This window comes from Osmia lignaria, chromosome 13 (genome assembly GCF_051020975.1).
Source record: "Osmia lignaria lignaria isolate PbOS001 chromosome 13, iyOsmLign1, whole genome shotgun sequence".
Taxonomy (NCBI): Eukaryota; Metazoa; Arthropoda; class Insecta; order Hymenoptera; family Megachilidae; genus Osmia; species Osmia lignaria.
Genome location: NC_135044.1, coordinates 9,191,655 through 9,217,166, shown reverse-complemented (window position 1 = coordinate 9,217,166; position 25,512 = coordinate 9,191,655). Strand labels below are relative to the sequence as shown.

At 35.3% G+C, this 25,512-nt stretch overlaps 1 protein-coding gene and 1 long non-coding RNA gene across 4 annotated transcripts in view; one reads left to right on the top strand and one right to left on the bottom strand.

Annotated features, from left to right (window-relative positions):
- The window catches only part of CARPA (Carbonic anhydrase-related protein A), a 230,181-nt gene extending 209,870 nt beyond the window's left edge, over positions 1-20,311 (bottom strand). For 2 of the 3 annotated variants that reach the window (XR_004582812.2, XM_034337209.2), the window contains exon 1: positions 19,204-20,311. Coding sequence is in view for 2 of the 3 variants with exons in the window: in XM_034337209.2 (XP_034193100.1) it covers positions 19,204-19,258 (55 nt within the window). In the remaining variant the exon portion in view is untranslated. The remainder of the gene's footprint in view (positions 1-19,203) is intronic. The other variant, XM_034337210.2, reaches the window with a different exon arrangement.
- LOC117610159 (uncharacterized) lies at positions 9,999-10,745 on the top strand. The gene is made up of 3 exons (XR_004582813.2): positions 9,999-10,070; positions 10,162-10,381; positions 10,609-10,745. It is a non-coding gene; the product is annotated as an uncharacterized LOC117610159 (long non-coding RNA).
- Positions 20,312-25,512: the final 5,201 nt, after the last annotated feature.

Genomic DNA, 25,512 nt, shown 5'->3' with positions numbered 1-25,512 from the left:
CTTTGTACGTTAACATATTATGTACCAATTCTAGTTATAGAAACCTCCCAATTTTATCAATACTATCAATAATATTGATATCTAAATAAAATATGTATTATATAAAAGATTTCAATTATATAAAATGCGGTGAAGCAATAGACAAAGCATCTGTCGAATTATGATGGACAATTTAGAACTATCACATAGCAAATGCCACAGCAAAATGATTAAACCAATAGATACATAGAGCTATACTGATGCGAAACATTGTTCTAGAGGAATTGCCTCTCAATAAACACACGCACCATATGATTACGCGCTTCTAATTAGTACATCGATCCCTAGTTTCAACTAAATCGCATAAATGTTCGACCAGACCGGCTTCCCAATGCTCAATGATACAATGCTCTCTCACATTCCGTTATTCTTTCAGTCCATGGCCTTCAAACTTTTCTTAACATTTTAACATCCCAAAATTCAAAAATTACAAATTTTCAAAATTTTAGGATTAGAAAATTACAAAATTTTAAGATTCTACAATTCTAAGTTTTCAAAGGATTAGAATTGTCGAATTTCAAAGGTTCAGAATTCCAGATACTAAAAGTTTCAAATTTACAAAATTCCAGATTTCCAGAATTATAAAATTTCAATGTTTCTAAGAGACTTAATCGCAGAAGAAAATCCAAGTTACACCAATGCTAAGATATCTAAATAAAAATACTGAAGAATATTACAAATATTTGTTATTACCTAATAATTTTTTCTATTAAAAGTGAAAATTCAGTTATGGGTCTAAAGTTATATTTTCACGGGGTTAATATGATTTGTACGGTCACGTTTTTGTAAACTTTCTTTGATTCGTCTCCAGTCGAGGATGAAGGGAACGAACAAAAGCAAAAATTCCATGTTTGAACGATTCGAACTGGAAATAACGTCTGACTGCTTTCCTAAATAACGTAAATATCGCGAATCGCGTACGACGCTGGGTAAAAACGACGTCGAATCCTCCTCGTTATCGCGTCCTATCCGCCTCGATCCTGAAAAACTTCCTTTGCTTCCTAAGGAACACGACGCAACAACTCGTTCGCGATAATTTCGCTTTTTCCACAAGCTTATTTTGTTTGCAACTCGCGACTAAAGTGTACACAACGATTCCACAAACATTCGGTTATTTCGAGCTCGTTAAATCTCTACGAAATACCGATAAAAATGTATGTTATATTATGTACATTATCGTTCCTACAATTTTCAGGTATACAGAGCTCGAAAAGGGAGTATAAAAGGATTAATTAGCATAGAGTTGAAAATCCCTCCCCCCTGCTGCTAGAAATCTATATATGTTGTTTAAATTTTGTTAAATGTAAATAATTCTAAAGAGAATAAACAAAGTATGGGAGGGAGAATATAAAAAATTAATCAAAGGAAAAAGTAATATATAAAATTAGTTCTAAGAGAGTATATCAAATATTTGATAACCAAAGGGTTGAAAATGAATCCTTTTTAATTAATGTTCACACACCATTTTGATGATGGTTTAAAAGTGTTTATGGAAAATTTGTAAAAGGAAGTACAGGGAATATTTTATTAATAGAGTTGAGAAACTAACTCATCCAGAACCTCTAATGATAGTAAATCATTCATCCTACATATATCTTCTCAACGAACAATTACTTTCAAACTATTCCACAGACGAAGTGTTAATATCAGTGCTGTCTACTGATAAGAGAATGGATCGTGAATCTAAACTTACAGATTTGAACAAAACTTTCTGTGGACATAGAGCTGTCTGACACATGAACAGAATCGAGCAACTAGAATAGAATGGTGTGTGCTCTGACAGGTGGAATGGGGTCTACAAATTATTAAAAATTAACGGTGTCAATTCCAAAAATAAATGTCAAAATCTGGTTGTGTTTTAAATAAATTACGGTTTCAATCGTTAATAAATTGACTGTGCCAAGTTAATAATAACTGCAGTTATTATTTTATTTTATTTCTTTTAATAAAACTGTATGTAATATTTTTATTCCATCAACCATTCATATTTCACCTTGATACCTATTTCAATTAAATTTTTGAAGTAATAATTGATTGACATGAAAAAAGAAACGTAATTTAATTTAAGAAAACAAAAATAGTGACGTCCAGATATTTTAGTGATCAATTGATACAATGCTTCATTTAAATACTGTTCTGATTTAACAAACGAAAATAAAATCCCTTTTCTCGTTTGTTGATCGTTTTCCGTTCCTACGACGTTCTTGTCGCCTCTCTACCTCTTTGACTCCACCATTTCGACTCTCACCGCGTTGAATTATAAACGCGAAAGCCCTTCCAACTCCATTTGCTCGGCACCGTTGCATATTGCACACAACAGCATATTACATGTCGCGCATTACAGACGAAGGTGTCTTCTCGTTGTAAAGAATTCGTTCCGTTGCTTATAAAACCCTTCACGTTCCTAGATTTCCCTCATCTCCGTTCCTTCTGCTTCGTGATTCTCTCTCAAATTAAACTCATCCCTTGTCTCACCCCTTTCTTTTTTTTCCGTTGACCATCTTCAAGCATTTCAGGCAATGCGCTGCTTGGTCATTTGCGTTATGAATATATTACATTTGAAGAAATAAATTGTTTTTTGTTTACTAGAATTGTGCGAGTACTCGAAGATTTGGGTACCCGTGCCGAAGCACAGGTCGGGCAAAACCCCAAAAGTTCATTCAGCATATAAAATCGAATATCAACTGGGGGCCCTAGACTCGGAACTCAATTCGTACCCCAACATTGCATTCGGAGCACGATTCTTCAGACTTATCTTCAATTTTTTCATTTCAATCGAGTTCGGGTCCTGGAATGACGGGTGCCCGAACAAACTTTGTTCCGAAATTCAGTTTTTCTGTTCCGAATTGTCAAGTACTCACACTCCCCTATTATATACATTTTTTATTCTTCAAAATAAACATTTTTTGAATATTTAAAATACTGAAGCTTCGATGAGTACCTATTTTTATATTTCTTTTTAACATTTTTTAATTAAAAAGATAAAATTAATTATATCGTAAATAAACATGTGGCGACTAATTGTTAACAAGTTCAAACTATCAAAATTTAAAAAAAAAGCATATTGTTAAGCATTTGATTCACAAGTTTTATATAGACGTAAGTAATATTGGAATAAAAAATATAGAAGGAAAATTCCATCCTCTTTGACATAAAACGTAAAGAAAGCTGAATGCAGTAAATATGCAGCTGTGCATCTGCAATTCGTTGTCGTTGAGATGGTCGCCTTACGCCGCATTTCTAGCGACGCTCATATGCAATACTCGTCGCGAATGCTTGCTAGCTACGATACCGAGGAACGTATCCCATGGAAGCGAGCGTTTCCGCGCGGATGGACGTGCTCGCAGCCCGCCAGGCGGAAAGACGGTTCCACGCGACGACGAATCGAGCCTGCAGACGTTTCCGTGACAGACTGTCAACGTCTCTTCCGCGATTAGTCGGGTCGATACGTTATCTGCTTTCGTTTCGTGAATTTTTCTCCTCTGTAACTCGCTTCTGTACAGAGGTTCGCGAAATTCTCTACAAATCGAGCAGTTATTTTCAATTGAGCTTTTAAATCTGCTTTGCTTCACCGTCTACCATGTTTTAGGCATTTCTTGTTCAAAAATAACGATTTAATCATTCAGATAGTAGTAACAGACATTAATCCTCGGACGGCGGACCATGGAGAGAGCCCCAATTTTTCATTAATTTTGTATGTCATGTTGTTTTCATTTTCTAAATTTTACACTGTTTTTTTAATTATTTTTCCAATATGTTAATATCCTTATGTTAATACCCAGCCTCCACTTATCAAGAGTTAATTGGAAATTACATTTAAAAAATTTATTTATGATAATTATATTATGGAAGAAGATAGATCAGCAATTACTAGTATCTTAATTATTTCGAAAATTATAACAAGCAGAAAAATATTATTTTATTTTTTAAATGAAATGTGCGCTGTGCAGAAAAAGATATTTGTGTAGGGGGAAGAAAATGTTTGATATATAAAATGAATGTGATAAATAAGGGAAATCTAGAGAACAATTAAATTGAAATAATGAATGTTATTAACCTATCAAAAAATTAAAGTATCGCATGAATTGTTATATTTTTCATTTTCTATAAGAATTTCACAGTAAACTTCCTCCAAATAAACCAGTCCTCGTATCAAGCATTGGACACCTACTTAAGTGAATCAATTTAGCTCTAGAGAAAATAGACGTCACTTTGATTTAGCATATCATATTTTCGTCATTCTTCATGAACTCATGACCTTTGCAAAAAATAATCGTCACCCCTGCTGATTTATGTGCCTTCATGAATATCAGTTTAAAACTGATCCCTGACGTAGGCGATCACAGAATGTCCAAGTTAACTTGTTTATTTTTAAACTCAGAGTCTCTATATTGCAACCCCTTGCAATATAATACTAAATCACACTTAGAATATAAATATGTATATTTCCAAAATATCGATTGTATTCAATGAGTTACAGTTTTGAGCAATTTTATATGTTTCGATCAATTCGAACGATTCTATTTGAAGTATCTGTCGTTAGCCACGAGTTGGTAATCAATGATCTGCAGCGGAAATTCCTGCCAATTTCCGGTAGGTCGTAGAGAGTTGAGAATGGCAACGCGGTGCTTGGAGAGTCCTCGAGCGACTCGCGAGTGCCTCGAAGAGGGAGAAGAACGCTGATGCAACCGCTATTTATCTCCAGTCACCCCTCAAGCATTATCATTTCAAATTGGTAAGCTGCTGCTGCATGAGGCAGCTTGAAACCGTGAAAAAGACTCGAAGAAAATAATCTCTACGTTTCTCTATGAAACTGACTAACTTATGGAAATTCTATTCGGGTTAAATAGATGAGTGCATATCAAGTGACTGATTTTTAAATGTGACGTGATTTCATGACATGACACCTGTGGCATATTAATTTAAAGCTTAAAGTTTAATAAAAATGACTACGTAAATGCTTTATTCGTATTATTAATACAAAATGGCCGAATACTAATTATACCAAACATTAATGGATTTTGGAACGAAGAAAATTTACTACGATTTTATAACAAAGAAGGATGGCAATTATGGCATATCAATTCAAAGCGTAAAATATTACATATAAGCTTTATTATTATTATTCTTAATACAAAATAACTGATTGTCGATTATGGAAAACAGTGGAATTTTGAAACGTAGAAAATCTAATGCGATTTCTTGTGATATATTAATTTAAAGCTTAAGATTTAGTGAAAAAGACTATATAAATATTTTGTCAACGTTCTTAGTATAAATTGTGCAGTTCCTCATTAAAGAACAATGAATCAATCAATGTATAGTTCACTTCGTATTGTTCAGTAACGATTATTCTGGACATACAAAACAACCTAGATATGTAAATATCATTTTTTATACACCCTGTATAAAAATAAATTTGTTTTGATTTTATTTTATTTTTATTTGATTACATGGAACCAGAACTGTGCTAATCGAAATACATTGCAATTGAATTACATAATTTAATCACATTGTATTTTATTTGCATAGCACTTGAATTATATTGTAATTGAATTACATAATTCAAACCTTACACTTAATTTAATCGCTCCCTAGTTAGGCAATTTGATAAATTGTATGAAAAGTTTAATAGTATAATTCGAGAAAAACTAATGAAAATTGACTTTGATTACACCATGGCAGACATATGGTCCACGAAAAGGAGGAGTTTTCTACGTGTAACGTATCATTGGATTAACGATTCTTTGAAGAGAGAATCAGTTACTCTGGCTTCCCGGAGGTTTCGTAGCCCCCATATACTTTGTTAGATCGGAATTGCTGAATTATTAAATGAAATAAACCAAGACTTCAACATTGACACTAACAAAATTATAGCGACAATAACAGACAACGATAGCAACTTTTTAAATCCCTTCAAAGAATTTGGAACGAAAGAAAAGAATATAGAAATGACAATTTGTTCACGCCGTTTCGGATTACTAGGGTGATCTGCCAAACAGTAAGTACAGTATTGCCTCGAAATAGGCAAGTGGTCTCTGCCTCGAAATAAGCAACTCGCTATCCCCTCTTCTTTGTTTCAAGTGGCCCGCAAAGTGAAAGGTCCGAGAAATGAGTGAGAGGTCCGTTTGCCGCTACCTCGGATCTCTCACTCGTTTCTACGAGTGACGTATCTTGACGATCTCTCATTCGTCGAGCCGAATAGCATCCCTGCTTCGTAATAAGCAACTGTTCGGTCCCAAGCGAGTTGCTTATTTCGAGGCAATACTGTACCTACAACGAATGCATTAGCGGTGACGGTAAAGATACTTTGTTCAATAAAGATATAGATATTCTCCTTCCACACTCTCTATCAAAGCATCTAAAATGTGTCGCTCATATTATTACTCTGTATCTTACGACTGATCTTAGTAATTTTATCAAGTGTGAAAAGGAACTTCAGGAATTACATAAGAAGGTGATAGGAAAATGCAATTCGCTTTGGAAATTATCGAAACGCCCTAAATCGGCAGAAATAATATAAAATGTGTTTGTATTATGGAAACTAAGTAGAACAGCTTTTACTATTCGCTACAACAAATACTTCAACATAAAGTAAAAATGATATCCTTATTTAGATCGCTACGAGTACCAAATGTATTTCTGCCAACCTACTTTACGTAGACACCATGTGTACATACACGCCCCCTTACAGATGCTCTGGACATTCTCCAAAATGATAAAAATACTTTTTACAGGATTTTCTTGCCTTGTTTGGTAGTCGTTCAAAGGAAATTGAAAAAATTAACTGAAGAAGAAACACCTAGTTTATTGCAGGCCTTTACCGGAATGCTTGTTGGTTTCATTTGAAAAAAGATTTGAAACATTTCTGAGTCTGAACGACAGCCGCATTTAAAACAGCTGTTGGTAAACAGATGGATGCACACTCACAATCTAGTCAACTGGGAAAGTCGTGTATTTTCAGCAACTTCTTTGATTTCAGTTCTCCTGCGACAAATGAAGAGGAAGAGATCACAGTTTTAGATGCTGAACTCCGTGTGCTTCAATATTTCAAGGATCTATCGGAAGAACTATTTCTGCTTAATAAATATGCACCAATTAAATGAGTTTTTATTCAGTACAATACACCTCTCCCTTCATCTGCTGCTGTAGAGAGGATGTTTTCTTATGCAACGATGACCAATCTTAGTGACAAGATGTTTGAACAAAGAGTGTTCATTAAAACCAATTTAAAATTAGCTGACGATTGATAATAATCAGTGAATGTGACCTCATAAGTAATTAGTGTCACACGAAAAATGTTCTTTTTTGAGGTTTCTCATATTAAATAGGAAATTTCTGAAACGAACGTAACAAACAAGTTTATTTCTGATCACATACTATGAATTTATGAATAATACCATGTTCATCACTGATACTAATCTTTTTCGTTTTCTCCACCTAGCATTTCTCTTATGTAATTCAGAATTACATTGTACTTTATAATTGTACTTCAATTGTAAAAACTAATTATATTTTAACGTAATTGAATAACAGACCAGAATTGCAAATTATATTTTAATTTAATTGAATGAAGCAACTGAATTTCGAATTACAAAATAATTGAATTACTTTGTAATGATAATTCGCAAGGTAATTCAATTGTAATTCTACACAACTCTGCATGGAACAATGTCGTGAACATGAAAATAGCAAGGTAGAAAGGATCGTTAGCAAGTGTGAACGAGAGTAAAGACGAGAGATGTTTGTCTCGATTTGTTATCAGCTCTGGCCGACAACTACGGCCGTCAGTCATTTCGAGCAAATTGTTATTCCTCGCTGGCTCGAACCTTCAATCAAAATGATTGACGGGGCGTCGCGACGCGACGCGACGTCGGTGTCGCCGAAACCGTGCTACGGGCTACTTGCATCCTTTACGTGTTTCTCTGTTTGTTTATCCAATTGATAAGGGACAAATATCATTAATGCATATTTTGCAAATTTCTTTTTGCTTTTATCGATATTAATTTTCCAATATATTATGGAAGAATGTTCTTTAAAAATTTAATTATCTAATTTTAATCAATGCAGCACTGTACATCCGTAATCGAATCAGGCTTTTCCGCGAAAAACGGTGGTTTTCATAGGGAAAATGACAATGGAGCGACAGGTCCCCTATACATATGTGAATAGTGTATAGATGAACACTTACGCGGAAAAATTTGAATTAATATTTACAGTATAATTCGTACGTTTCAGTTACATACCTCAAAAAATTAAATAATTAAAAATCGTATTATTTTGTTTAGAAATAACTTTTAATCCTTTGCGGTCGAGAATATTTTCAGGTGTATTTTTCACTGGGTCGAATATGTTTTTGTATAATGTGATATTATATACTGAAGCATTAAATGTACCCAAAGCGTTAGTATTGGCAAATAGGAAAATATACCCAGTGACGGTATTATTTTTTGCCGCTTTTGCGGCGACAATCGACCTAATGAATAGAAATGTGATGCCGCTTGTATGGCGACATTCAACCGCAAAGGGTTAATATTAATATCAAAATTAAAATTTTGAGGATTCCTGCTTCCCCTATTTCGCCATTTTCCTTAGGAATTTAAAGATTAAAAACAATTAATCTTTTATAGACTTTAACCGATTTACAAGGGTACCGCCGATTCCTGGATCGCAGTGAGGCAATGTTTGAAACGGATTTCTGGGTCGCGACTTGAGATTCTGTGAAGGGAACTGTACCGAATTTGGGATCGATCGAGCCGTTCGAATTGGTTGAACAGCAAGTTACCATTTTTTATCTGTTGGCTACTCCGGGTCCTTAAATTCCCTCTCACTATTTTGCTGATGCGCCTATATCTAACAGTACAATGTTTAAAAAACTAATATTTCGTGAGATATCTCGTACTTTTCATATGTCTTATCAATTCAACTTTTACATCAATAGTTTTTTCCTATCTCTTACCAAATTTAAGATATAACTCGTCCCAATTGCGTGACGCTTGTATTTTGAGAAACCTATAGTAACTTTGTTTTTACGAAACTAATAAAAAATATAAAGGAGTCAATATTCTGAGTGAATGCAAATAATTTAAATAAATAAATATCCCGTATACAACTTATATAAACGTTTGCAGAATTATTGCAAAGAGGAGGTATAATCTTCTCTTGTTATACCTCCTTTTTGAGCGAGGTTTGTTATAGGGTGCTGTGAAAAATCCAGGCGGGCGTCAGTCAAAATCTAGCGAAAAGGGACAATCTCAACATTCAGAATGAGAGAAGGACAAAATGACTGTAGTGCGTCCCACTCGGCGTTGTTGCCTTTTTCGCTTGCTTTCGCTTGCCTTCAGTCGAGTGATGTAACCAAGCTAACGCCTGATTTTGGCTACGATTCCAAATCGGCAGCCTTCTTAGTTAGACGCCACCTTATAACTAATAGCTGAACTGAATTTGTCACATGAATTGCTCTGTATTATCCACAAAATGGCGGAACTGGTCTGTGAGAATGCTTTTACGGGCATCCGTTATTCGTCCTTATTTCGCAACAAATAAAGACAAAATAGATCTTAATTTACAGGTAAGGGTTGTGGCTAGACCGCTCAACTCATGATTTCAATCACAGCACTCTTTTAGTGGCCTAAAAATGCTTCGATTCCGCGAATGCATTTTGTCGATTTTTTACCTCTTCTTTGGACGCTTATATTACTAAACATCAACATAATCCCACTGAAACATGAGTTGAGCGGTGTGCATTGGACCTTCCTCTTTCGAATAAGCCCTCACCCAGCCCTAAATGTTGTCATACAAGGACGAATAACGGAAGCGCGTAAACCCATGTTTATGCCCATTTTTGCCGGTAATGTCAACGCGCTACTATTACCCGTGTCTGCCCCCTTAACCGGAAGTCAATCGGCGCGCGGCAACCGATCCGGTGCCAGATCGCTCTGAAGGCGATTGCGTTCGTCTTCACCGCCATTACGTTCGTTATTACGTTATTACCATTTTTGCGTGTACATGTCCGCAACGCCATCCTTGCGGTACGTATATATGTTAAATAAAGGTGTTAAAATATCTAGACACTGTCTTTTTCTATACTAAAAAGCGATCAAAATATCGCAAACTTGTCAGGCCCCTCGAAATACGAGAAGGTCGCCGCAAGGATCATCGGGGGTAATTTCTAGCCTCCGAAGATTTACCAGGAACGAACGCAAGAACTGCGTGGCCTACATGCAAACGGCGGCATAACTAAAAGACGGAAACTTGGGAAGTCGGACAGTGGACCAGAACGGGTGGACCAGAGAAGATGTTCAAATTTTGAAATAAACAGAATAATCCGTAATTTTTTAAGGTGAACTTGGAGAAAAGGCGCTCCTCTTCCGATTCTGATAATTTTTAAATATCTTGTAAAATTCGACATTTTAAGTAACTTTATTGTTCTAAGCTACATGTCGGACTCGATTAGTATGCGAGATATTCGCGAAAAAATCTTATTAATACTATAGTGAATTCCGCCTATACGTATGTGTCCGTGACCATGTATACGTCGACTAATTTTCCTACCGTTTCTTTAAGCAGCACCATGTGGTCCGGCTCCTATTCATACAACGGATGAACTGTAAAGTCAAATTATCACATCTGACTCGCGTGGCTCGCCGCCTAAAGATGGTCGAAATATTAATCTTTTGACTACGGTAGACTTTGAGATGCACCAGCCGTACCTACCATACGGTAGGAAATCAGACGGACACCGAGAACAGTGAAACTATTCGTTAGACGTGCATTTAAGAAAAGCATATACAAGATAATTAAAAAACCGTCTGTAATCTAAATAGTTACCAAAAACTCATAAATAAAAAAGTTTTATCGTTGAATTAGTATTAGTCACACCAATAGTACAGTTCAGATCATATTACACAGCTTCCTCCTGAAGCGTCTCGGTTCACCAAGGGATGTCCCCCCATGTATTTTCAAAACTAAAGGAGGCCCCACATACTTGAAAAGGAAAAAGTTGTTCTAAATTACACCCTCTATCACATATCCAAAAAATTTTAAGATCGGAGTGGAAAGTAAACTTCTGAATAATTACCGAATTTTTATTCCTTAATTATCCTTGAACCTGTCTCGATCGCGTACACCTTACAATTAGTTTTACTGCGGAGGGGGTCTAGGAATGCCCTATACCGTCAAGTATAATAGATAACACTAACAAGGGAAACTACCCAAATGTTACACTAACTTATTAATGAAACTCGTCGAGCTGAACACGCCTATGCCCCCTTTTGGGGGCAGACGGCTAATCGTTTAAAAGATATTAACAATTACAGTTAGTTACTCCTTACATTCTGAAGTATGACAAATTCACACATACAACTCACAATCTAGAGATCCACGGTTCAAATCCTTGGTTCTCAACATTTTTTTTTTTGTAATGATAATTTGTCTCTTTTTAAATAACAATTACATAAAAATTATCATTAAAAAAAAAAAAAAAAAAAGTGGGTACCAAGGATTTGAACCGAGGACCGTCAGATTGCGAGTCATAGATCCGCTCCGTGGTTAAACACAAGACTCGCAATCTGAAGGTTCTCGGTTCAAATCCTTGGTACCCATTTTTTTTTTTTTTTTTTAAATGATAATTTTTATGTAATTGTTATTCAAAAAGAGACAAATTATCATTACAAAAAAAAAAAATGTTGGGAACCAAGGATATGAACCGTAGATCTCTAGATTGTGAGTTGTATGTGTGAGTTTGTCATACTTCAGAATGTAAGGAGTAACTAACTGTAATTGTTAATATCTTTTAAACGATTAGCCGTCTGCCCCCAAAAGCGGGTATAGGCGTGTTCAGCTCGACGAGCTCTACATGCTGACAAAGTTTCATTAATAAGTGAGTGTAACACTTGGGTAGTTCTCCGTATAAAAGTTAAGTATCTTAATAGCCAAAGTAGATTCTTTTGAAATGAGAATAGTATTAAAATATCCTGTGATATCCAATACTTATTTGCCATTGTTCAGTAGTGTTTGTATTCTACCATATCAGTTAAGTGTTAAAGCCATCCCACCCCATCCCAGGTTTCAATTTCAAGAGGTGACAGATCCCCTATCCTTGTTTCTCTTCATCACTGGTGAAAATCGAAGGTATCCTTCGTAGTCGATTCCAATCGAAATACAAATTTCGTGAAAGATCGTATCGAATGCAGCAGTGTATCGAACACTTAGGTATGGTGAGGGTACGGAACAAGGAGGAAAGTAATAATCCCGCGTGCAGCGGGTGTATTGGAAATATTTAGTTGAGCTACTTCACACCCGGCTCGGGGCTCGTTCTATCGACGTTTCTCGCGTAATTACGAGGTGGTTCCCGTCAATAACGACGATAACAGTCGACGAGGTTCGATGGAGAGTGCACGCTTACGCGATAATGCGTGCGATTAGATGCAGGCTGAAGCGTCCTTGTCCCGGAGATGGTTTGGGACCAGATAGAAAATTACGATCGCTTCCATCCCCCTGTCACGCCTCGTGCATTTCAACTTTACGAGCTGTTCGAACCGCAATATTCAAACAAAAGCGTTTAAATATGGAGGATAACGAGCCGTTGCTTATAGCGACGAAGCTTTCTATTTCAATGTTGATATGTGCCTTTTAGAACAGATTGCATCGTTTGATGCACCTTTACTTTTGTTTGATTTTATTTAATGTCTGTTCGAAACTGTAGATGACAAATTTAATTATAATCATAAAAGTTTATAAATTCATCAATTTGTCAGGAAATATAATTTATTCACATGTCGACTGCTGTAGAGTGTAATTTCATCCTCTCGACAGTAGTCTGTCCTCTGCGAATGTTTCTGGCCCTTTGTGCATTAAATTGCATTACTAACTATTGACAAGTAACAACAGCAACATACAGAATAATCTTTATTTAGGCAATACAAAAAAAGAATAAAATCCAAACGAGAAATGATCGAATCGAAAGGATTCAGCCTCGTATTATTTAATACTAGCTGTTGCCCACGACTTCGTTTGCGTGGTCTTCAATTTAATGCGATAAATGAAATACACGCAATACACGCACAGAAACCTTCGCGGACGTTCGCACAACTCACAAAAGTTTCATTGCAATCGGATGAATGGTGCAGGAACGGGACAAACAAAGGAACATTCATTTTTATATATATAGATAGAAGATAAAGATAATATTAATCATATTTATTTAAAACTTTTTTGAAATATTTTTTCTTTTATTATCACTTCAACGCCATTAATTTACGCCTTATTTTTATTTTTTTTATCAGGTACTAATTGCACTTTGAAAATTAATAATTTGATATGTTAAACCGAGTCCTAAAACACGATTATATCAACAATGTTTATTAGATATAAAAATCGTATAAAAATTGCATGAATCATAGATTCCATGAAGCATGTGGCCATTAATCTATTGTATAGTAATCCTTCAGAAACAAAATGATTTACTTCTTATCAATTTATAAAAAGTGATACAAACACGACAATTTGTTTCTCTCTACGCTGGATGGATTTATCTTTTACCTCTAACTAATAAAAAAAAATATATTGCATATCGAGCGAAACAGGTATATCGGCGACGGCAAAAAGCGTCAGGTCTATTTGTTGTTTGGAAAAAAAAAAAGTGAATCGTTCGTTATCGGTGGCAAGCGTGGAAAAATGACTAGATAACCAGGATGGAAATCAATCTAGATAGAGAGGGAGAAGGATGGCTGGATAATCTCGGATTTATTTTTATTAATCCTAGGCGATCGACCCGGTTCCCGGTCAAATACTTGCCAGCGAAATTTACCGAAATATTGCGGTCGTTACGTCGTTTCTATGTATCCCGGAGTCGAGCAAATATTTAAAGCTGTTTCTGAAACTGTATCCTGTATCCTGTCGAAACGAGGAAGTCAATTTTTCTCGATTTCTCCCGGGGTCTAGCTGGCGTCCTTTTAAAAGATTCAACGCGATTTTAATCTTCGACGAGCTGACGCGACTGAATACGATTTTTCTTTCTTTCAACAAATTCTCCAGAGAGAAATTAATACACCTACTGCTCTTGAATTTTGTATAGGAAATTTGCGACACTTGAATGTCATGCGATCCTTTATATCTTCAATTACTTTTATGATGTAATAAATTTCTACCTTGTAATGACACTTATATCACACCAATTTAAAACTTAATTTTTGATAAAAGTATCGTTATAGAAGAATTATTCTGTTTTCAATATGATTCATGGAAAAGGGTTAGGTTATTTTGAGGGTTAAAGAACTTGGCCCAGAACTTATTAGACGGTTGAACTACGTTTCAATTCTCGGATGTTACTCTCGTTTGCCGATTACACGAGCAAATTCGCGAAACAAAGCATTGCTCCGAAGCACTTGCTCGTTTATTTGATTGCGTTTCGATGTATAACGCGCGTTTCCTTTTACCAGAAAGAGAGAAGAAGAACTGTATTTTAGCCGAGGGCTTCGAAGTAAACGCGAGCGCTAATAACAATCCTGTATCGTTTTGATTCTGTTTTAGCTTCTTACATTCTCCTGGTGGTCGTATTCAACCATTTTCTCGAAAATATTTCCTTTAAGTTTTCTAAACAAGGTACTGTTAGATAATGAAATTTTAAAAGTATATTTTTTAAAAAATCATTTGTAGGCGACCGAGACAGGTTCGAAGATATTTTTATACTTCCAAGTTAATAATAATAGAATATAGACTGAGATCGCAGTATCGTTTTTAAAAATGTCGGTCCTCCAAGACGCATAAAGATCGATTTATCCGGTCAGACACCGAGCGTTTCCGTTCAGTTCGGTTTAGACAAATATTGTTTTGTGTTATTAAACACGAGTGTTTATATATACAACCGTGATGGATCGCAACCGAACGGACGCTATCGTTTGATACCCGTTCATTTCAGACAACATCTTGCGACAGAACAGACGTGTGAGCAACTTATTATAATGCAAAACGAAAAACTGATAGAGTTTGTGAGAAACTATACTTTTTTATTCGAACAAGAAGATAAAAATTCCAATATTCTTCACAAATCTTTCTTTTCTTTAACATTTGATAAATCCCAAAACGTCGTTTTCTTTTCTTATTCTCTTTCTCTTCATCTAATAATAATGCTATGCAGCACAAATCTATTAAAGATAAATGTGAAAACATTTTCGAATGATGACCATTAACGTTCGTTATCTGTCGTTGTCGAACATGAACTGATATAAATACTACATTCCTTTTGTCTTAATCAAACTGAACGGAAACGCTACGTGTCTGAACGGATAATATAAGGGGGTAGACACGGGTAATAGTAGCGCGTTGACATTATTGGCAAAAACGGGGTTCACAAAAATACACTTTTCGTAAATACACTGGCAATCTAACGAAATTTTGTCATTAGGAAAAGTTGTAGGCATAATCAAAGAAAATTTGGAAATATCAAATTTTTGAATCACCCCCACCCATTTTTGTTAATTTTTATTGACCCTCAAACTAATTTCAACTTTTAACGCATGTGTCTCGCAGATTGTAAGTAGCACAATTCATCACAACTTGCAGAATTCGATTATCTGTCGTCGTTCGCAAGTTATACGAATATTAGATCTTTTATTCCTAAAAATTCAACATTTTTTATCTACAAAATGAATAGAGATATCGAGTGTCAACCATCGGCACAACGTAGCACAAGTTATCATCACCTTTCTAAAAGAAAAAAAAGTTTGTTTCGGCAAAAATGCAGGGCTAGTATAACTTTGTTTTTATTTTTTTTCTTAATTGTTATTGATGTTATCGGTCTCTCGTTTGCGGCACAATTCAGCACAAACATAGCACAATACTGCACAAAAAAGAAAAACTCAAAATTCGAAAAGTGCGGGGCTAACAAAATTTTTTTTTTTTATTTCCTTGAGTATGTACGCTTTGACTTATAGAGTTGCGATTTACGGCACAATGCGGCACAAACGTAGCACAATGCAGCACAATTTAAAAAAATACAAAATTCGAACGTCGTCGAACGAACCAGAGTCTTATTTCCTTACAATATTAATATCCCATGCGTAAGTAGTTATTTATATGTATAAATTACAGAGTCGAAATTTGTTAAAATAAAGAATTCGTGTTTCTAGTAAACAATTCTAATGTTTATTTTACCCTACACAATCTAACAACGGTTCCATGGAATTGGCAATGATAAAAGCGAACGAAGAAGAACGAGTAGGAATGCTAACACCGAGGATCGCGAATGAAATTAAGCAAACTCGAAGCGGTTGCATATTTCATTGGACTGGTAATCTTGTTTATTGCAGAGTAGCTACTCTCCTAAGTAATTGAACGTAAACAATGCAATTTTTAGCTGCGTTCGTTTGCTCGATTTCCCTTGAAAAATCAATCGATCCTTCTTTTCAATCAGGAAACAGAGGCGTGTAAAAAAAAGAGAGAACAAAAAATGAAAAAACTCTTAAACATAGTACGGATTTTCATTCATTCAAGGCAAAGCAAAGCGAATCGGCATCGACTCTCTCCTTCATTCTCCGTTTTGACAAAGGGACATCATCAGAGCAAAAGGGGAAAAAAAATGAGAGAACAAGGCGTTTTGATTCACTTTCACGGGCTCGTGCTCTTTCACCTGGCAGATTTTTTAGGATCGGCGCGAAAATCCACCGTCCATCCATGCATATCGTTTTTTATTTCCCCGACGAAAGCTCCGTTAATGCACGCGTTAACACCCTACGATCCGTGTTGGCGTTTTTTTTTTTTTTTTTTTTTTTATACAATCTCCCTTTTTCTTCGCCCATTCCGAGCTTACCCATCTCTTCGTTGTTCTCTCTCTCTTCTGCCACGCGTAGATTACGAGAGTCGTCTGCGCACGCCGTAAAATCTGCAGACACGTGTAAAAACGAGCTGCGTTAGCCCGCGGGCTATTCCATGTTTTATTTTCCTTGTAACTATTTGCTGTAAACCAACCCCGAAAAATCTCTTTCGAACGAGCTGACGAATGCTTTTAACGTACTCCACGACTTAACGTTCCTAATCTTCGTTTAACTTTTCTACCTTGACCATGACGCTTTGATATCCTCTTTTGCTCGTTAATTCAAGCATTAACCCTTTCGCAATTATGAGCGATGATAATCGTCGTTAAGAAATGAATTATAACTAGCAAGTATTTAGATACTAAAAAAGGAAACTTTTAGAGTACATTTGCGATCAAATTAGACTTTCTCAGGAAAAATGATGATATAGGGAAAGCATGAGTTCTGAAATCTTAATTAAGACGATATTAAGAATAATAGTAATTTAAAAAATGATATAATTGTTAATTATTAAGTATTATGAAATTTAGTATATAACTGGAAATTACGAATAACAAAATAAATATTAATTTAAATTTTCCCGCGTAAATGTTTATACGCAAGAAGAGGGGAACCACGGACCTTTATGTATGTATATTGTATATATATATTAATAGGTATTTGATAAATGTACACGAAATATAACGATTCTGAGTGTCAGAATACATTGGTTCAAAAGTTTGGTATTTTGTCAAGTATGGATAATTTAATCCTTCTAATACTCTTTTGTTTGGATTATACATGCTATTGTCGGTACATAACTAAATAGTTCCTCAAGTATTGAAAACAGACCCTTTAAAGAGTTAGTTTTTATTGATATCAAGACTATGACTGTTGATATTACTGACTAAACAGTTCTTCGTGAGTATGTAAATTGTTCACTGCGCCTGATTGGCTTTTTGTATCTTCTTTTACCTTCTTATGCCTTGATAGTGTTCTGCGAAAATTATCTTTTGCACTTAAAATTTATCTAAGATGTAGCAATTAAGTCCGAACCGAATCTAACCTAGCCTAACCTTAAGTAATTAATTCTGTTAGTCGAATACGATTACTATCAAGTTGAAGTTGAAAAAAGTAGTGCCTAAAAACGAATATTAGCCCTCATGTTTATTCTATTGTTAACGGAGTTAGGTTTTTTATCAGCTGAAAGTCGAAGGATTTAACCCTATTCCCACCCCGTAAAAACAGATTAAGCAGGCTTCCTGTTGCTCCAAGTTTATTAAGTAATTTAGAGTTAAACACGTCGAGGGGAAAAAAAATAGTTTGCAAGAAGTTTCGGTTAGAAGCTGGTTAGCTCCAAACTTCCTTGCCACTTTATGGCACCGTCGAGTTCGCGTTTCTTCATTTAGTCAAACAAAATATCCGCCTCAATTTAATACGTCAAATTGCTCTATCAATTAACCATTATTAAATGTTTCAAGCGAATACACAAATTAACGACAATAAACGTGCTTAAATTTACGAGCAACAAGACACGAACTCGTAAATGTAAATATTTTGCAACTTCACGTGCTGGTTGCTTAGTTTGTTTGCCTCGTTTGTTCAAATCGTAAGGACGCGTTTAAGCGAATCGAATGTTTCTAAAACATAGGAACACTATTCTTGACAACCTTTGTATTCTTTTTTTAGGTAGGGTGTCTACAGCCGATAATTCCCACGATATTGAAGATGTTAATCCTTTTGACCCTGCTGAGGCACATACATTTCTAACCCTTCGTGGGACGTGTGCCACGTGTGTAAATTGTTTTTTATCATTTTTTCCACCTTATTCTATCATATACTATTATCTGCAATCTGCAGAATAATTTTTATTTAGATTAAATCTAAGTAGAAAAATATACCACGAGGTATAATTTAAGACGTTAATCTGATGTAATCTGCACAGTAATCAACGTCCTACAAAATTCATCACTAGCAAGCACTGCACAATTATTATGCATTCAGTTAACCCTATTCAGCGAGCAGTCCTAAAACAACACACGATATCTCCATTCAAACAATCCCGGATGCAGTGGTAAATCATCGCGAGGAATAGTCGCAAAATATCCGCGTTGGAAAGTTTGCTCGGTAAATCACGAGGAACAAAACCATCCCACGAAAGGGCAAGTTTCCAGAAAGACGTAGAACCGACAGGACACCTCTCCAAGGAACCTAGCCAAAAACTGTCGAGGCGTTTTGTCAGGTAAGCAACGCGATACGCGAATTTCGATTCAGCAGCATCGGTCTACCACAGCCGGAGGGGTAAACCACCCTTGTATTTTTCCGCGTTTCCGGGGTGTCATAAGAAACTTGTATAAAAAAAGAAACTCACCGTTCACGATGAGGATGACGCCTAGAAGGCAGAGCAGCAAGTGTCGCAGGCACATCTTCTCCTCTGTCGAGTGTCGAGCACAGAAAAAAAAAGGAACACGCAAAAAAGGGGATCCTCACTTGCTCCTGTCGGACATCGTTTTTTTAATCTCGCTTAGAAAAAGCCTTCTCTCGTTCGTTCTCCGGGAACTATGGGCGATTCCGTGGCGATCAGTCGAGCAGAGATCCACAGACGTTCATCGTCGTCCTGCTGCGTCTTATCATCCTGGAAGAACTCTTCAAGGGAGTTTCAAGCAATTGACAATCTTAAACAATCAGCTAGGAAAAAGCAGCAAGGTTGTTGGAGAACTGAATTCGATGATAAATTACAATTAATTAGACTAATTAGAAATCCGATTCTTTACTCTAAAACCGTTGTATTCCCTTTCGTCTTCATTCGGTTTCTTTTCTGTCCTTAGAATGGCTCTCTTCCCTTTTCTCTCCGTGGCACGGGTCTCGTCTGCGACTCTTTGTCTTCCGTCTTTCAGCCCAGGGATATAATATCTCCTTTCCCGAGGATCTTCGATCTGCTTGTTTGTTTTTGATGACGTCAGCTAGCTAGAAGCCGTGTCCTTTACGTGCCTCCCTTAAGAACGAACAGGGGATGGGGCTGCTCGAATACCCTTCTTCGACTCGGGATACTTGGTGACTCTTAACGTAATTACTTTCTCCGAGGACCTGCTTCGAATTCCTCGAATTTTAACAGTCCAACGAACCGATCACTACCGTTTTTCTCTTAGCCATCCTCTTATCCTTCTCGCCACTGAACGAATGTTCTTATTTTTTTGTTAAATTACTTTTCAATAATCCTTGAGTATTTAAATGACGAAAAGTGGCACGTCGAGGGTTAACGCGACGCGCGAACACCTCTGAAAGTCACCACGAGACACAACCACCCACGGTAAACTCGCGGCGCGTACTGATTGCGAGTCTCTCGAGGCGCTCCTCGAGGGTGATGAGCACGTTTCTCATCCCCACCACTGGCCCTAACTGAAAGACCGCGCGCCGATCGGCCGCGCATGCGCACTTCTCCTACTTCGCGGTTCAAGCACGACTCGCCGGCGCGACGCGACGCGACGCGACGTCGAGCGTCCCGACGCTTTTCAAGGAGCCAACTGACTGAACAGCGGCCAAGGTGGTCACGTGGTGGGGCGAAAGAGGAACGGAGATAGAAAACACGTAAAGCGCAGCGAGCCACGCACACACATCCGACTTGCGGCAAAAGTTATGACCTCAAAGGGGTCGTTAACGAGAACCCGCCAAATTAGTATAACGACCACTCCTCTCCCCTCGACGTCTCTTGGTACCACCCCGCTGATACCGTGGGTCTCCTTGGGACTGACTACTTTTCAAACTTGATCCTAGTTGAATCATTTAGTTGAAGAAATCAAGCTAATTTTCTAGGTAAATATACTTTAAGCAGTCGTGGATTTGGCAATCATTTCATTCGTTCGTTTGATTGTATTTTAATCCTAGAACGGCGGCGGACTATAAAGAGAGCCACAAGTTTAATCTAATTTTGTATTTCATATTATTTTCATTTTCTAAATTTTATACTTCCAATATATGAGATTCCTTCGTTCAAAAATTGTACATTTAACATATGTATGTTTCATAGGTTTGGGTCTCGATTGAGCCAAACTCTGCTGTTGAAGAATTAATAATTTATCAGCTGGAAAGGTATTAATAAAATTGGTGAAGTAATATCTTACTTTTTGGTCGGTATTTCTGATTTTTTTTTTCAAACTTTAATATATTGAAAAGCGTTATTTAAAAATGTGAAATGTCATTGGAAAAAATATGGCAAACAATTCTTAGTACTTTTATATTAAAACTAAACCTAAACCGAACTTAAAATTAACCATATGAATGTAAATAAAGTGAGAGGAAGTAAATAGAAAATAGTTTAAAAAGGTTTAATTTAATATTTGTTAATAATAAATTCAAGGAGTGTAAATAAAAACTGAGACTCAATCATATGGGTTGCTATGTATCAGTATCTACTTCATTTCTTCGTGCTTCGTAGTTTTTAATTTAGTTCATTTTAGGTTAAGTTCAGATTTAGTTTATAATAAAATAAACTATACTTACAATTATTTACAACACTCGTAAGTGTTGATAGTGTTGCAAACAATTGTGAGTATAGTTTATTTTATTATAAACTAAACCTAACCTAAACCTAAAATTAACTATGTAAATCAAAAACCTTGAAGCACAAGAAATGCAGTAGATACTAATAGCAACCCACATGATTGAGTCGCACTTTTTATTCATACTCCTTGAATTTATTATTAACAAATTTTAAATTAAACTTTTCGATTATATTTTATTTTATTAAATATCGGCACTGCTACTTGTTTCACACTGAACGAATTTCTAAATAAAAATAACGCAGCACAAACATCAAAAGTGTGCAAAGATAAGAAAGAAACGGAGGTGTCCATACAGTCTTGGCTAAGGAGAGCTGCGGAACACAACAAGATCATTGTAAAAGATTTTTAGTAGAAATAATAAAATAAATAATAGATATGTAATAAAAATAAAGATTATAAAAAAAAAGTACAGAAAACGTTTTGTAATTTTAAATGCTCGGGAAACATTCATTATATGGCTTTCAAGTCGTTAGCATAGCGTTCTGCAAAGTTTTATAAACGTTCACACAACGTACAGAGAATGTTACTTTCGGACGTTGCGAATACGTTCACTGAGTTGCATTGAACTTGTCGCAGTGAAGTTGGCCACGCATTCACTCACCGACGCGGCGTAAGTGCGTAGTGAATTTGTAGCCAACTTCACTGCGACAAGTTCAATGCAACTCACAGTACGCCTTTCAAGACGTTAGCATAGCGTTCTGCAAAGTTTTGTAAACGTTCACACAACGTACAGAGAATGTTACTTTAGGACGTTCAGAAAACTTCCTGAGAATGTCCGCACAGGACGTCCCCTGGACGTTCCACTTTTTAACAGGCACCTTCCTAGGATCTTTAAAGGACATAACCAGGATATATAGGGAACATATGGATGTTAAGGGGACATTCTCCGTATGTACGAAACGTCCAGCATGGACGTTCGATGGACATACATGAAATGTTTCTGTGCTATCTGGGTCAACGTAAGCTGTACGTAGATTTCAACGAAGAATTCAACGTAGATATTGCTTACTATTCCTAACCAAGAATACTTCCATATTTTTTATATTTCATGTAACTAACTTTTAAAATGTAAAAAATACAATTTTTAATGTTTCTTTTAAAAAAAATATATTCTACATTTTAAGGATGGCCAAGAACGTAAGATCTCCAATGTTATTATAATCTGAGAGTATCGTACTGCAATATTATGCGTCGCTCTCATCCATTTTAAGTGCATTCCACATTAATATTAACGCTAAGATTAATATGCGATACATGTGGCAAGATTTGAGGCACAAAGAGACTAGGTAAGCTGGAATCTGCATCGAAACTCGCATAATGTTCCCCTTGATGACATGCCGACACCGATATACTTCCAATTTATGTCTCGTTAACGATGAAACTTGAACTATGCCGCGCCAAAATATCAAGCATATTTTTGTACACGATATCCTTATCGAATTTCATCCCTTTGCATTAACGTTCATCGAATTTTCCTTAACGATATCAACATTCTTTAAGGTCCACAAATTTTGTTTATTAAAACAGACATTAAATGATAATACAAGTACTCTTCATTACTCTAAAAAAATATGATAAATTTTTTAATAATCCAATTATTGTAACCTTAATTTTACATAATTCATAAGAATCTCGAGACCCTTTTTTTGTCTGATATCCAATTTAATATTGCGCAAGGGAGAATAATGCACATATAGGGTGTATCGATAATGCTCGACACCTGGTTGGTTTCTGTGGAGAAAAAAAAATTCTACAAGCATCGATACCCGTCGTGATCGTTAATTAATCTCTATAACGCGATCATGTATTCGAGGGAATACAAGCTACCTGTGTACTAACGAGCTGCGCGTCATACGCGATCGATTTAATTAATAATTAGTTTCTCCATATCAAAGCGATCCTCTGAACTCTGCTTTCTCTAGAGACGTAAATAATTATCCAATAGCCTGGACAGTGTAACGTATAATCAACAACGTGTCGGGCTATGGATCGTTTGACAAAGGAAAGGATTAAAACACTGAACCAGTTTCGAGGCATATACCACAAACCGCCAGCAATCTCTGTTCCAATTTTATTCATATGGGGTGAATGATCTCATTACAGGTCGTTTAAAATTTTATTTTTTAACTTATAAAATTATTTCAGAATTGAAAATTCCCAAATTCTCAGATTTAAAAATTTCACGACTCTAAATCTCTAAAATTCTGAAATTCTGAAATTCTTAAATCCTAAAATTTTAAGCTTCTAAGATTCTGAAATTCTCTCGTAAATTTTCGCGAAATACAAGATAGGCACTAAACACTTGACATACTATTAATAAAGCTAAGGGACGTGGCCCATCTTCGAAGTCCCACTCACGCCAATGCCCGAAACCCAGATTTGGAAAATATTTAATTTAATTTCTGCACAGTCTCGGTGTTAAGATCATTAATTATATAATTAGCTAATAAAAAATCAATAACATTATAATATAAAATATAATATGCTCTAATATAATTAATTCTGTTACTGTTAGGAATACAAATTAATTCGGTGCCTTTTCTTTATTTTAATTAAAGATTTATTTTTGAAAAGCCATAGTAATTCCAATTATTGAAATAATCATTATTATTATTATGTGTAAAGGCACCGAATGAATTTGTACATCTAATAATACATTAATACTAGCATGTACTGCCGTATTAATTAGTACAACAGAGAAATAAAAATTACAGCGCTTCACAGTGTTTATGCGTACAATGGACAAAAATCAAATATCCATAGTATTTAAATCATGATGTTCTATATATCAAACTGATCTAAAAGAAACTAAGATTTCAAAAACATCTCTACTTTTAATAAGTATACTAATCTTTCTTCTAAATTGAGAGTAAAAGTTCGCCTAGATTTTGGTGAATTTTCTTTAAACAAACGTAATTCATAAAATATTTGTATATTTCATTTCATTTTTATAAGTTTTGTTAAACATTATAATACCTTTAAAATAGGCGAAACAATTTTTAAAAAATAGCAATTAATTTTCTTAATTTTTAATTTGAATGTTTATCAACATTGATGAGACTTCTCAAAAAAGCCCAAAAAGTACCTCCTTGATATTTTGTACATTCATTTTGGGAACATTATACTTTATATACCTAGCTATCAACTTTAGCTGCTCTTTTCCCGAAACGAAGTAAATAATGAAAATTATTAGTACGACGCTCACCGCTCAAACTCTTTCTGGGACACTGTATACAAATGCAATGTAAGTTTTCCATCGTGGATGCTGTCTTCAGTTCCGGAAAAGCAATCAGAGGTGACACACAGCGAATATTACACAATTATTTTTTCTTTATGTTAATTTTCTATTAGTATTATCAGTTTATAGTTTTATTCTTACTAGTGTTATTATTAATTATTTTATAGTATTAGTGTAGCGGATATAGTGTAGTATAATATAAATATATAATATGTGTTAATATAGACATTTTATAATTTTATATTACGGACAATATACAATACTTTTACAGGAACGTGTTTTCTTTTCCATTATATTAACCCTTTGTTACATTGTGTTGGAAATGTACAACATATCTTCTATTTCAAATTTTTTTCGTTATAACAAAGATTTGGTGTGATGTATAATTACTTTATTATGAAAGTTATATTTCCTAATTTTCAGAAATTTATATAAAAGATATTTATTACAAATTATTTATTAAAACCTGTTATTCTTATAATACTTAAATAATATACAAATAGTAAACTAATTATTAATTTGTATCCGAAGGTTAATATTGGATAATTTTAAATCATGTAACTGTTTTCTAGACACGATAAGGAATTCGGATTTAGAGGGCTAATAGAAGGACAATGTAAAATTAAATAGAAAAAATAATTTTGAGAAAATTCCATACTGAGACAAAGTTATGAATTTTGTCCTGAACGCCAAAATTCATAGGAAATCCTATGCGCCGTCGTCAATGTGTTAAGATATTTCAAAATGTATTGATCAATTTTTTGAGGATTCCATCGAGTCTGAAATTGACGAGATATGGATAGAAAGTTCTATTGAAAAATCGAAAATTCTGAGCGGACAGAAGGGTTCTTGGACGATGCTTTGGAAGAGAGGAGGAGCC